At 36.8% G+C, this 15,122-nt stretch overlaps 1 protein-coding gene across 1 annotated transcript in view; it reads left to right on the forward strand.

Annotated features, from left to right (window-relative positions):
- Positions 1–15,122, forward strand: part of TTN (titin) — a 325,691-nt gene that overhangs the window by 210,930 nt on the left and 99,639 nt on the right. The window contains exons 188-201 of the mRNA XM_027865699.1: positions 392–658; positions 752–891; positions 1,891–2,017; positions 2,897–3,039; positions 8,384–8,507; positions 9,033–9,299; positions 10,821–10,918; positions 11,468–11,636; positions 11,731–11,997; positions 12,123–12,389; positions 12,478–12,756; positions 13,364–13,772; positions 13,892–14,016; positions 14,116–14,382. Coding sequence (XP_027721500.1) covers positions 392–658; positions 752–891; positions 1,891–2,017; positions 2,897–3,039; positions 8,384–8,507; positions 9,033–9,299; positions 10,821–10,918; positions 11,468–11,636; positions 11,731–11,997; positions 12,123–12,389; positions 12,478–12,756; positions 13,364–13,772; positions 13,892–14,016; positions 14,116–14,382 — 2,949 coding nt within the window. The remainder of the gene's footprint in view (positions 1–391; positions 659–751; positions 892–1,890; positions 2,018–2,896; positions 3,040–8,383; positions 8,508–9,032; positions 9,300–10,820; positions 10,919–11,467; positions 11,637–11,730; positions 11,998–12,122; positions 12,390–12,477; positions 12,757–13,363; positions 13,773–13,891; positions 14,017–14,115; positions 14,383–15,122) is intronic.

The following is a 15,122-nucleotide window of genomic DNA, read 5'->3' on the forward strand; positions in this document are numbered from 1 at the left end:
GACAGACCAGGAGTCAGGAAGACCTAAGTTCAAATTCAGCCTCACACACTAGCTCTATAACTCCAGGCTTTCCAACTCTGAGTTTCTGTAACAGGTCAACTAAGAAGTTAAAAGCAAAAAGATATCTGACATTACTTTTCCAAATAGATATTGGTTGGTATAAATCCATTCATAAATGAGTTCAATCTCTATGCATTCTACTCATTGATTCCTTTTCCAAATTATAAAATTATCCTTTATTTATAAACATTTAACAGAGATTGGATAGTTTACTATTTCTTTAATTTAAAAAAAACCCTTACTTTTATGAACTTCATTTGAAATTTTCAAAAGGACACTCATTTCTCTAAATGATTAATAGTAAAATGTTTCTCCTATGCTTTATTTGCAGAGGGAGATCCCTATTTTACAGGAAAACTTCAAGATTATACTGGAGTAGAGAAGGATGAAGTAGTTCTCCAGTGTGAAATTAGCAAGGCAGATGCACCAGTGAAGTGGTTTAAGGATGGAAAGGAAATAAAACCATCTAAAAATGTTGCCATCAAGGCAGATGGCAAGAAGAGAATGTTAATATTAAAGAAAGCCCTGAAATCAGATATTGGACAATATACCTGTGACTGTGGGACGGATAAGACCTCTGCCAAACTTGACATTGAAGGTAAGATCACGTTCATTGAGTTTCTCTCAAAGTTTTCTGTGTGTTTCTTACTGTTAACAGCTAATGGCATCTGTTGACCCTTAACTTTTCTAGATCGGGAAATTAAGTTGGTTCGCCCTCTATACAGTGTGGAGGTGATAGAAACAGAGACTGCTCGCTTTGAAACGGAAATCTCAGAGGAGGATATCCATGCCAACTGGAAACTGAAAGGAGAGTCTTTACTTCAGACACCTGTAAGAACATTTTTGAACTTGTCAACACCATCCTGAGAAGAGAGATGTGTGAAATGAGGAGGGGATTTGAGAAAAAAGTTATAGAGTAGGGAGTTTAAGATGACAGGAGATCAGTTTCTTGACTAAATCTTGAGCCAAAGAGTGTTCACTGGGGTTTATGAGCCAAGGGATTGTTATATGTAGCCATGTCAAGTTGGAGATATTTTTTTCACCTTATTCTAGCTTACTGTTTCATCTGGAAAATGTAACATTTTCCACAACTAGTGGGAAGTATCTTTAATACATGTTAAGTCTCATTGAAAAAAAATGTTTTCTATAAAATAATTTCATGACTTAAGTAATCCTAGTCTAAATGATGCTTGTTGAAATATCATTAAGTGGAAAAGATGGTGAAAAATAACCTTCATAACCCAAATCTGTATCGCTATTACATGCAACAGGCAGCACTGGTTTCCATTAATGATGATGATAGGTAGAATTTATATAGCAACTACTATGTGCCAGGCACTGTGCTAAACATTTCACAAATAGTATCTTATTTGAGCCTCACAAACAACCCAGGGAAGTCAATGTTATTATTATTCCCATTTTACAGTTGAGGAAACTGAGGCAAACAAAGGTTAAGGGACTTGTTCAATGTCTCACAGTTAGTAAACTATCTGAGGCTGTATTTAAACTCAGGTCTGCCTGATTCCAGACCCAGTGCTCTATTGACTTCATCACCAGGCATCCATGGTTCTCCCTTAAAGAAAATAATTCTACACTTAATTTTTAAGCCAACATGAGAGATGGGTTAGTAATAATATTATATAATGAGTAAATTATTTGCTGATTATTTCATTGTTATATAAGGCTCAGATAATTGCAATACTCCCAATGTCATAAATAATCTCAATTCACCTTACCGTTTACTGGTAGCATTTATACATATAAGCCTTCAGAAAATTCCAGAGTGAACTAATGACTGCAACATATTTGAATTTGTTTCCTTTCTTGTAGGATTGTGAAATTAAGGAAGAAGGCAAAAATCACTTCCTCATTCTTCATAATTGTCGCCTGGATCAAACTGGTGGAGTAGATTTTCAAGCTGCCAATGTCAAATCAAGCGCACATCTTCGAGTTAAACGTAAGCATCCCATATTAATCTCAGTAAATGTGATATCAAAGTGAGCCTCACTCTAATCTTCTTGAGAGAAACAAGAGCTTTGGTAGAAAATGTAGAATTAGTTGAATCATGAATTTTAGCAGAGGCAATTAAAAGAAATCATTAATAAATGCACTTCTGTTCTATTCATATGTTCGCCATTCTGAAAAGAGTCTAGTTCAAATTCCCTTATCCTTGTTGCTTAGAGGTTTTTTCTTTAAGTTAACTGATTCTCAATTATCTCTATATAGTAAAACAGAATTAATCTATATCCTCATCCTTCATAATTCTTTCAAGTAAAACCATAAAAGTCAACATAAGATGACAATTCTAACCAACATTCCGAAATCTCTTTATATTTTACATGATAAGTTGAAGTTGAACCTTTACAAAGAAATTTTTTTTTTTGCTGTGTTGGCATTTCAGACCAGAATTGGAGAGTAGATTAAGCTAACATCTTTGGAAGGTGCTAAGAGTCTGATAGACAAGGACAGGCCACATGGTTGTGGGCCACTTGTCCTCTCCCAATCCCATTCGTAGTTATTTTGGAAGTCACATACCTTATGTAGCAAGAGGAATGCAGTGCTTGGCAGAGAGACAGATGCACTGCAGATTTCTTGCTGACTTTGTTCATCATAAAGAAAGGGCCCCTACAAATTGAGGCTCTCCATTGACCAACCTTCCCTCTGCTGAACCCATGAGCCCCATATTCACTTACGAGTGTAAATAGCTGCAGCATTATAGTGGCTTCTCTATTGAAGAAAGGGATCATGTAGATTAATAACTAAGGAGAAGTGACTAGTTTTTTCCTCATGGAAAGAAAAATGAGTAGTTCAAAGACATTAATATTTTCTTCCAAAGCCCGCGTGATTGGACTACTGAGGCCTCTAAAGGATGTAACAGTGACTGCAGGTGAAACAGCAACCTTTGATTGTGAGCTCTCTTATGAGGATATCCCAGTGGAGTGGTACCTACAGGGAAAGAAGCTAGAGCCTAGTGATAAGGTAATAATTCTTAGTGTTGTCTCCTCTTCCTTTTTGCTTTCCAACATTCTGCTTCTTTCTTTTCCTTCTTTCTTTTCCAATATTCTACTACTCTTGAGTTATTGCTCCCTCCTTCCCTCTTTATAGTCTCATTTATACCTTTTATCTATGTATTCTTTATGCCTCACAACTGCAAGAATTGTACAACTGATACTCCAATTTGTTACTGTTTTGTTCACCTGGTTACTTTTTACTACAACATTTGCATTAAAAATATTTATGGCAATGTTTTTGAGTATGGAGGGACTTCACAATTTCACAAGTTATAAATTGCTTGGCTCATTGGACAAAGAACAAAAAGACAGTAAGTACTGTTTAGTCAGATAATTTGTTCACTAATGTATACTGGGTTTAGCTATTTCCTAATTCTTTCCGTGCCATCTTGTATTCTGCATATAAGGGGATTAAGAGGCCTGAAATTCTATTTCAGGCAATTGGTCAAGTAGTAGAGATAACTTCTGGACAGATTTGCTCTGCTAGCATTTCTCAGAAGTTATTTTTAACCCTCAAGTGCATAGTACTGTGAGGAGCCTAGAATGAAAATCAGGTGCTGAAAGATCATTTGATGATATTAGCAAAATTAAATTAGTTTACAGTTTTCCAGATGTATAAAGAGATCCACTCTGCAGCTGTCAAAATATTAAGAAGTTTTGATGAACTTTTCAACCTTTTGAGTATTAGTAGTAACCAGTATTCTCTATGTATCTGATGTCGGCACGTGCAAAGAGAAGACAAAAATTAATACAATTGTCCTGACATAGGCCATGGAAGTACCTTCCCTTAAAATTCCTAAACTTTTTGACAAAAAAAAAGATGATTAAAAAACACAAATTTTCCAAATAATTGCCTCGACCACTTCACTTGTATAGCTCTTGGAAGGAAGCAATTCATAAAGACATATCCAGGGCAGCTGTGAATAGAGAGCAGTACTCTGTCCACAGAGTTTTCAGTATTTCATGAGTATCATAAAGCATTACTTCAACTTATATCAGATCTCATTTTGACTGCCTAACATAATAAAATTAAAGAAAGCGATTGTTCAGAGAGAAGCTCTGCCCCCCTCCAAAAAAAAAAAAAGGAAACAAAACCTATGAAGAATAGTTTTAAAAAAACCTGCATTGTTTCTCCAAAGAAGAATAATATAAGTATAGAAAGGTCACTGCCATATCAGGTGGAGACCAGTTGTTCTCCATTTCCACTGAGGATCATGCAAGACAGAATGGAATTCAGTTACAGCACAGGGGGTTTAGGTTGCCTCCAAACAAAGAATTTCCTGACAGTGAAGTTTATTAAACATTGGAATGGATGATTGTGGAGTTCTTTAAAAAAATAAGAGATTCTTTTGTGTCTGCAGTGGTCTAATTACAGCCATGCCTGAAAGCAGAAGAGTGGTTTTGACAAAATCTCACGGTCCCTGCCAGACTTCTGATTGTCTGATTTGGTTAGGAGAATCCTGCTTTAAGGAAAAATGTCTATCCTTGGGCTCAGTATCTTTTTGCCAAATGAGCAGGACTTTGTGAAGAAAAGCCTAAATCTATATCATAGAGGCTTGTTAGTGCTATTATTAATCAACCAAGATTAATATATATATATATATAATATTGAAAACCATAATTATTAAGGTATCTTTAATTGCACACTTGATTGACTTTGAAGAACATTAATTCACATTAAACAGTGCAACGACCAGAAGAGGTGTTTCCTGACACTAATCCTACTGGGCCCCTTTGTGTCTCCTGTCATGTGAGAATTTTAATCCTTCATTCTGCTTGTCCAGCCTCTGTGGATTTGCTTTTAAATTGCTTGATAGATTTTTTTTAAAAATAGAAATGTTAATATTGACTATGTAGAAGTAAAGAAATTGTATTACATTTCTATACATGCTTCCTTTAAATGTAGTCTGCCCACATTCACTCGTCTGACTGCTTACAAATTTTAACATCTATTATATATACTTATGGATCTTTTGGACAGATTATCAGCCAAGGGAATGTAAATTGTGGGAAAAGGAAAGAAAGAGAAGGATGAATGTGACAAAAAGTCTTTGGTTTCCTCAGAGTTATTGTCAAGCAATGAAATTTAGGTCTGTTTTAGATAATTTCAAGAATGAATGTTAGTACTCTTTAGGTTATAGCTACCATGTAAAATAGCAGTATAGTAACTTAGAGTTAAGCAACAGAATATGCAGAATAATTTTTCACTAATCATGCACTTAGTTCACTATAAAATCTGTACTGATATATGTATGTATCTATTTTTAGACATATATATATTTTTTAAGTCTTATATCTTCTGTACTTTTAATAAATGCCTTCCCTACTCCTCATCCACCCCTCAGAGAAGGACACAGGAATGCATCCTTTAGAATGGACCAGTTTGTTGAGTACTTACTATGTACAAGGCAACATTCTTGAGAGCATAGACAGAGGGGTGGGGAACCTGCAGCCTTGAGGCCACAGATTTCCCACCCCTGATGTGAGGCATTTGTAGAGTGTAAAGAAGATACAATCACAATCCTGAAGAAACTTACACCCCAAAATAAATTAATGGGAGATATCTACTATCTGTATTTGAATTATAAATGTAGCTCCTTTAAAAATAATCATATTTTTTAAAAAATCATATTCCATACATCAGGTATTTTTTTTTCAGATTTATGTTGGATTCACTACAAAAGTGTGTATCCTGCTCATGTCTGCTTTGTCATTTGTTAATGCCTTCTAGACCCAGGCACACTTAGATACTTCTTTCTCAAGACAAGTCAAGTAAACTAGCATGTATTAAATGTCTGCTATATGCTAGATGTTGTGCTAAGTTCTTAGGAAATAAAGGCAAAAAAAAAAAATTCCTGCTCTTAAGGAGTTCATAGTCTAATGGGGGAGATAGCATTCAAATAACTATGTATGAACAAGATAGATTCAGGGCAGATTGGAAATAATCTCAAAGAGAAGGCATTAGCATCAAGGGAACCAAGAGGAGAGGATTCTTTTAGAAGGTGAGATGGTAGCCAAGGCTTGAAGGAAGCCAGAGAAACTAGAAGGCAGAGATAAGGAGAAAGAGCTTTCCAGCATGGGGGACAGCCAATGAAAATGCAGACAGTCCCAAGATGGAATGTCTCGTACCAGGAAGGGCAAGTGGTAGAGTGTCACTGAATTGTACAGTTAAAGGAGTAAAATGCAAAAAGACAGGAATGATTGAAAAGGTTACAAAGGGCTTTAAAAGCCAAAGCATTTTGCAATTGATCCTAGAGATATATAGGAACTTCCAGAGGGGGTGTGATTGGCAGACCTGTTCTTTGGGAAGGTCACTTTGAAGCTGAGGGGAGGGTGGACTGGAGTGGGGAGATACTTAAGAGAAGGAGGCTGTTGCATTAGCCCTTGTGTGAACTGATTAGAGCCTGCCCCAGGGTGGCAGCAATGTCAGAGGAGAGGAGGAGTTACGTACAAGAGAAGTTAGAAAGGTAATTTGAACAGAACTTGAGAACTGAGAGGATATGGGGCAATGAGAACATATGAGGAGTGGATGGCACTGAGTTGCAAGCCTCAGTGTCTGGGAGGGTGGAGGTACCCTCGACAGCAACAAGGAAGCTAGGAAAAAGGAAAGGTTTGGGGGGAAAGATAATGTGCTTAGTTTTAGACATGTTGAGTTTAAGAGGTCTATGGGACCTTTGTTCTCTGTGCTAATCAAATAACTGTCTTATCTCAGCTTTGTTAAAATGGGTATGTTTGAAAAATAATAATAATTAATTGCTTCCTTGAAGAAAGAGTAAAACCTCTTTAGATGCAGGTTTTCCTTTTTCCTATATCTCCATGGATTGTAACTTTGACATTATTTTTGATAGTGTATGAACATCTCAACTCATATTACTATACATATATATATATATATATTCCTGTGTGACATTGTACATCTGCTTCTTAAAATTATAAATCTTGGAACTGTAAGAGACTGCAAATCTGCCTCTTGAAAAGGTCACATTTTGGGACAGCCAGGTGGCACAGTGGATAGAGTGCCAGCCCTGTAGTCAGGAGAACCTGAGTTCAAATCCGGCCTCAGAGACATAACACTTACTAGCTGTGTGACCCTGGGCAAGTCACTTAACCCCATTGCCTAGCAAAAAAAAAAAAAGATAAAAGAAAAAGTCACATTTTGTTCCCTTTCTTATTTCATAATAACCATTAATTTAGCACTATTATTACCTGACTTGTCACTCAATTACATATATATGCTTATATATATGCATATACATATACACATATATATGTACATACAGAATTAAATTTCTAAATTCAGTCACAGTTATACATAGACTTTTGAAAATTGTAAAACTCCAGTTTTTGAGGGGTTTTTTAACTACTGCTATAATTTATAAAAGTTATAAGAATAAATGAAAAGAAAAGAAAAGAAAAGAAAGAATAAATGGAGAAAACCTAGAAACTGATAGGACCACAGTTTGTTAACTTCAGGGTGTGCTTTTGGAAAACAGATTGTTTTCTTTCAGTATATCTGTATCCATCATTTCTGCCTTCATTCCATAATCTGATATGTTCTGGCTCTTCTAGAAAAGCAACATGTGTCTTCTCAGTACAAGTCCTGTTTGTGATACATACCATTGGCAGGGCAATTAACCCCTCGATGTCCCCCAGCTACTTTTTAAAACTCTAGGTCACAGGGGGCAGCTAGGTGATGCAGTAGATAGAGCACCGGCCCTGGTTTCAGGAGGATCTGAGTTCAAATCCGGCCTCAGACACATAAAACTTACCAGCTGTGACCTGGGCAAGTCACTTAACCCCAATGCCTAGCCCAAAAAAAAAACAAAAAAAAAACTCTAGGTCACAGATGAGTTGCTGATATGTATTGGTGGGAGGATATTTTCCAAACCAGAATTCCCTACTCTGACATAATCACAGACGTAGGCCACCACTGCCAACATCACCACTACTATGCCCCCTCCTCCTTGCCCACCAAAGAACATTTTGTGTACATATAAACTCAGTAGGAGGAAAGAAAGTATAGAAATTGAATCATGAAACATCATAAATGCACAGAGCTGAAATTGTAAAGGTAATCCAATATTGAAAACTCACCATTTATTTAACTAAAAATCTTGACTGTTAAATCTGGATAAAGGCCTTAAATCCCTTAAATGATTCTTAGATAATTTGCTACCTGACTTTCATATGTAACTTGGTAGGTATTTTTTTAAGTTATTAACTAATTGAGTACACGTAAATGCTGAGTCAATCCCAAATTTAGCATTACTATTTCATTTATTCTTTACCCCTTTAAAAATGTCATTTATTAGGTTGTCACACGCTCAGAAGGAAGAGTTCACACACTTACCTTGAGGGATGTGAAGTTAACAGATGCTGGGGAAGTCCAACTAACTGCAAAGGATTTCAAAACACAAGCCAATCTCTTTGTAAAAGGTAAGTTGATTAATAATTGATACCTATCTCCTGTCCATGCAATGGTGTGTGGCCAATTCTATCAGTTATCATTGTTATATCAAAGCTTACAATGGTAACTAAGACTGTTGATTTTTAGCCATTGATATCCCACCAAACAATTACCAAAGCTTTCCAAACTGACTAATTTGTTTCACATCCTCTCTCTGTCCCTATGGTTGCTACTACCTACTCCAGTCAAAGGGCTTAACAAGCAGCAGGAAGATGCATAAAGATGGATAATTGGCCCTAATGAACAGAGTTAACTGAATTTTGTTTTTTTTTTCCAATGTTCCTTATTCATGAAACTATTTTCCTAGTGATAGGAGGTGTCTTAAAAGATAACACCATTGATGGATAAAAAAGTTTGAACAAATATATCCAAAATGAACTCCCAATAAGTAAAGACTTATTTGAACTGACAGAGGCCTGGAGAATATGCTGAAGGGATGGATGTGCAGAGGAGGCAAAGAGACTATCCGCCACTAATTAGTATGATTCTTTCAGAACCCCCAGTTGAATTCACTAAACCTCTTGAGGACCAGACGGTCGAAGAGGAAGCCACTGCAGTATTGGAGTGTGAAGTGTCCAGAGAAAATGCTAAGGTGAAATGGTTCAAAAATGGAACTGAAATCCTTAAAGGCAAGAAGTATGAAATTGTTGCTGATGGTAGAGTCAGAAAACTTGTTATACATAACTGTACCCCAGAAGACATTAAAACATACACTTGTGATGCTAAGGATTTCAAGACTTCCTGTAACCTGAATGTAGTGCGTAAGTATTCTTCTCTCTTAAGTGACATTTTTGCATTTTCAACTCTTTGATAATCAAAGCACTTCTTGCATGTCCTTCTTGTAGCCTAACTGGATTTATCCACTTATTCTGGGCCACTGAGATATTTATCTTTGGTGTGGGAGGTCTTTCTATCTTGATCTGATAAATGGCATTCCCTCTCATTCGACTTATCACTTTTCCTCTCACTGAACACTGTAACAATTGATCTGATTATTCATTGATTATTATGGAGGAAGGCTGTAGGAATGTCCTTGTCAGGATGAAGACCAAAAGTAACAAAAGACAAGGGACAGGAAACTTTTAATAAGAAAGAAAATGAAAGATTCCCAGGGTTGGAAAATGAAATGGCAAGCAAAAGAATGAACAAAGTCAAGATTTGAGAAACTATTAGGAAAGATCTGAAATGAGATATCCATTTGAATAGTTACATCTCAAGTCCTACATTAACTTAATGTATTCTACAGACATAATTATACCTAAAGATAACGTATGCTACCTGTGTGTTGTCAATGTTTGGCAAATTATGACTACCGTTTGTAAGAGCCGTCACCCTCTGTAACTTTGCTTCTTCACCCAGTCACAAATATAACATCTTTGATGGAAATGAGGAGCACTTTCTGATTTCTACACGCCATGTTGTTTTGTCCAGTTCCGTTGCTTCTTAGACATCAACAGCTAAAGGATGTTGGCTTGATATTCTGTTTCTGTGTGTCTTGAATCATTTCTTCTTCTTCAATCCTAGCAGTTAAGCTTGCTTTCAGAATCTTGTTCATCAAGTTAGGTCACCTTCTTTGTCTAAATATGTAGCTTTAGGAGGAATGCATGTGGTGTGATGAGGGAAGAAAAAGGGGGACATCTGCCTAGCCAGCCAGATTAACCAAAACAGTCTTGTCAATCAGTGGATTGATTGATGACACAGCCAAATGATGCTGACAACTGAAGCTCATTAGTGACCTTGTCTTCCTTTATAATTTTAAATATGACTGCTATGTGACATTTATGAAGCTTGTCAAGAAGCTGAGATTATGATGTAGAGAGTAGACCCATTTCATTACTAAGGATCACTGATGCGATTTCATTTAGTTTGGTCTTGAGCTACATTGATGTCAGATTCCGCTAATTTTATATGGGATATGTCAGCTTTTTCTTAAATTGCAATCTACTTTTTTTCTACCTGTGTTTCCTTTGGCAGTGTCAACTCTCAGCATTATAGCCACAGTATAGATTTTTCTTCAAACTAACATTGGCACTTGGCAGGACCATTCTAGCTCTTTGAGGTACTACATAAGTTGTTCCATGTCTTATAGGAACCTAGTACATCCAACAGTATACAGTTATTCCTGAGGGACAGTTTCAAGGACAGTTGGACCATATTAAATTGGAAACATTTTCCAACAGGCCCCCTTTCTTTCAAAAAAACCCAAAACTCCATAACATGAACATGGCCAGTTTCTAACAAAGTGATTGTCAATTCTGGTAAACCTTTGCCCTTTCTTACAGCTCCTCATGTTGAGTTCTTAAGACCTCTCACTGATCAACAAGTTAAAGAAAAAGAAATGGCTCGGTTTGAATGTGAACTTTCTCGGGAAAACGCCAAGGTCTGTAATTTCATACATATTATGTTGATAATTTTTAAAATAGTCACTATATTCACTTTGCTTCCAGACAAATAATCTAAATTGAATGGGGAAAGGGGGAGGAGAAGCCCATTAAATCTAGTCTTCATAATCACGTTTACTTAATAATCATTCTCTTTATGTGTATGATGGGTGAGTCATCATTGTCCTGTTTTCATTCAATGTAAGCTAGACAATTTAATTCAGCAAAAGTTTGTTAAGCAATGAGCAAGTATATGAGGCTCCGAGAGAAACACAAACTCTAGATAATATTCATTCCCTGCCCTCAAGGAGTCTTTAGTATAGTCCTTCATGTAATTTTAATTGAGGAGAAGAAATACAGAGATCTGGGTTCTGGTCCCAGTGCTGTCTGTGCAGTTGAGCTAATGTGATCTCTGAAGCTCAATTTCCTAATCTGTATAATAAAAGAGTTAGATGCTTCCTTGGAATATCTTCTGGCTTTAAAAGTCTGTAATTCCAGGGCACTAATAATTAGTAACCTTATTCTGTCTTGATTTGTCTTGAATGCAGGTTCAGTGGTTTAGAGATGGAGCTGAAATTAAAAAGGGCAAAAAGTATGACATCATTTCCAAAGGTGCTGTGCGCATTCTTGTCATCAACAAATGTCTCTTGGATGATGAGGCAGAATACTCCTGTGAAGTCAGGACAGCTAGAACATCTGGCATGCTGACAGTGTTAGGTAAAGAGGAAGGTTGCAACAAAAATCCACTTGCTCAAAAAATAAAAAGCATTCTTGTTTTAATCCAATTGGTCTTCATTTTTTTTTCTTACAGAGGAAGAAGCTGTCTTTACTAAAAACCTTGCCAACATTGATGCAAGTGAAACTGATACAGTGAAATTTATTTGTGAAGTCTCCAAGCCTGGGGCAGAAGTTACTTGGTATAAAGGTGATGAAGAAATCATCGAAACAGGAAGATATGAAATACTTGTTGATGGGCGAAAGAGGATTCTGATCATTCAGAATGCTCACCTTGAAGATGCTGGTAACTTCAACTGCAGACTCCCAAGCTCCCGCACAGATGGCAAACTCAAAGTACATGGTAAGAAAGACTATCCCGTGAGATATGTTCATGAAGTGAAGGATCACTAATAGTACTTTCTGGGTTCAAATAGCAGGTGTATGACTTTTTAATAAGTTGTCATTTTTTTTCTTCTTTTATTTCAGAACTTGCTGCTGAATTTATATCTAAGCCCCAAAATCTGGAAGTCCTGGAGGGAGAAAAGGCTGAGTTTGTGTGCTCCATATCAAAAGAGAGCTTTGCAGTGGAGTGGAAAAGGGATGACAAGAAACTTGAATCTGGGGATAAATACGATGTTATTGCTGATGGGAAAAAGAGAATCCTGGTTGTCAAGGATTCCACCCTACAAGATATGGGCACCTATGTAGTCATGGTTGGTGCAGCTAGAGCTGCAGCTCACTTGACAGTCATTGGTAAGCTATTGTTGATTAAATTAATGCATTGATAGGCTGACCCTTCTGCTGTTCATGGTGCAAAAAGTTTGTCACTTGTCATTTTCAGAAAAACTCAGGATCATCGTTCCACTTAAGGACAAACGTGTTAAAGAACAGCAAGAGGTTGTTTTCAACTGTGAAGTCAACACAGAAGGAGCCAAGGCAAAGTGGTTCAGAAATGATGAAGGCATATTTGACAGCTCAAAATATATTATCCTCCAGAAGGATTTGGTTTACACTCTAAGAATTAGAGATGCACGTTTGGATGACCAGGCCACCTATAGTGTATCACTGACTAATCACAGAGGTGAAAATGTCAAGAGTGCAGCTCAGTTAATCGTAGAAGGTAGGTAATTCATCTGGCCTATGGACACTTATGAAGGGTTATTAGGGCATTTTTAGGAGTGCTCCCCAAGGTCTGTAATTCCACTGGGGGAGTGGGAAAAAAGAAGTACAGAAGCTTAGGGAGATGAATCAGTGAGCCCTCTATGTTGGCTAGCTTATCTGCCCTATCTTTATTTCCTACGTTTATATTTTTTCCAGACTTTAATACACACAATTATTAGAATTCTTGTTCTTCTATGATAGCAAAGTGTTAATTCTTCTATATTTTTGGTATTTTGCTTCATGCTCCTACCCATTGCCTAGTCTCAGATACATTCTTGATTATAAAATTATAGTTCTATTTCCACTAGGCATTAGGTAAGTTGAAGGTTCTCTGCTTTGTTTTATTTCCTCCCTCTCTGGAACCATTTTATCAACTTTTAAAGAGTTAAATCATAGTGTAGAGGGGCAATAATTAGGATACCAAACTGTAATCTGCCAGATACTAGATGATGTCTGCATTCTCTTCTCATGCTAAGATTCTATAATTCTGTAATTTAAGCTTGTTTCTATCAAAGTCCATTATAAAAACTATAAACTCAATGCAACTTTTTTCTATCTTACAACAGAGGAAGACCTCAGGATTGTTGAACCCCTACAAGACATTGAAACAATGGAGAAGAAGTCTGTCACTTTCTGGTGCAAGGTGAATCGACTCAATGTAACTCTGAAATGGTTCAGAAATGGAGAAGAAATTCCTCTTGATAACCGTGTTTTGTACCGAGTAGACAAATATAAGCATTCTCTCATTATTAAAGACTGTGGATTTCCAGATGAAGGCGAATACACAGTCATTGCTGGACAAGATAAATCTGTTGCTGAGCTTCTAATTATAGAAGCACCTACAGAATTTGTGGAACACCTAGAGGACCAGACCGTCACTGAATTCGACGATGCTGTCTTCTCTTGTCAGCTTTCCAGAGAGAAAGCAAATGTTAAATGGTACAGAAATGGACGAGAAATCAAAGAAGGCAAAAAGTGCGTAAAGTTCCATATGTTACACATAAATTATACAGTTTCAATTGTTCTGCACATCCATTTGACATTTGGTTATTATGAAAATTAACAAATTTTTCAATATTTTTCCCCTTACAAAGATATACATTTGAAAAAGATGGAAGCATTCACAGACTCATTATAAAGGACTGCAGATTGGAAGATGAGTGTGAATATGCTTGTGGAGTGGAAGACCGAAAATCCAGGGCTAGGCTTTTTGTTGAAGGTAAGTATAAAATTGGAAGGAATCTTAATCGTGTTATTAATAGGAATAAATGCCAACTAGAATACAAATGAAATGATGTCATTCACATTTGCATTTCAGAAATCCCTGTTGAGATCATCAGGCCTCCCCAAGATATTCTGGAAGCTCCTGGAGCTGACGTTGTCTTTTTTGCGGAACTCAACAAAGATAAAGTGGAAGTTCAATGGCTGAGAAATAATATGATTGTCGTCCAAGGTGATAAACACCAGATGATGAGTGAAGGAAAGATTCATAGATTACAGATATGTGATATTAGACCTCGTGACCAAGGTGAATATAGATTTATTGCCAAAGATAAAGAAGCTAGAGCCAAACTTGAACTGGCAGGTAAGTGTCCTTCATTTTAAAATAACCTTTAAAAAAGCTGGGGTAGAAGAAGTCAGTGAGAAAAAAAAAACAGAAAGATGCTTCAGAATCATCTGTCCTAGAAATGATGAAATATATATTCATTTGCACAGCTAGGTGATGCCATAGTAGACAGAGTGCTGGGCCTGGAGTCAGGAAGACTTCATGAGTTCAAATCTGGCCTCAGACACTTAGTGGCTGTGTGACCCTGGGCAAGTCACTTAACCCAGTTTCCTTATCTATAAAATGACCTGGAGAAGGAAAAATCAAACCACTTCAATACCTCTGCCAAGAAAGCCCCAAGTGGAGTCACAGAGAGTTGGATGCTACTGAAAATGATTCAACAACAAAAATTCCTTGAGGGCAAGGGCTGTTTTGTTTTGATCCTAAGGGCCTAATAGTGCCTGGCACATAATAAGCACATAATCAGTTCTTAATAAATACTTATTGGTTGATTGATCTCCCAGGAAGTTCTATGTAGCAGAAACAGACATATAGAGGAGCCTCTCCTCCTGCCCACTACCTTCTGCCACTACCCAAGGAAGCTAGAGGATTCCTTGGGTTTATTCTAGCCTTGAACCAAAATTCAAAGATATCCTTGGGGATATCATTACAGAAAACTTCCTTTTGGCCTTAAACTGGTATAGTTTATACACATTAGTAAAATCTGGGTAGATTAATTCTTAAATAGAATTTACATAAGCATAGGAGTCACTCTCTTT

The sequence above is a fragment of the Vombatus ursinus genome, unplaced genomic scaffold, assembly GCF_900497805.2.
Source record: "Vombatus ursinus unplaced genomic scaffold, bare-nosed wombat genome assembly UNPS02014779.1, whole genome shotgun sequence".
Classification (NCBI taxonomy): domain Eukaryota; kingdom Metazoa; phylum Chordata; class Mammalia; order Diprotodontia; family Vombatidae; genus Vombatus; species Vombatus ursinus.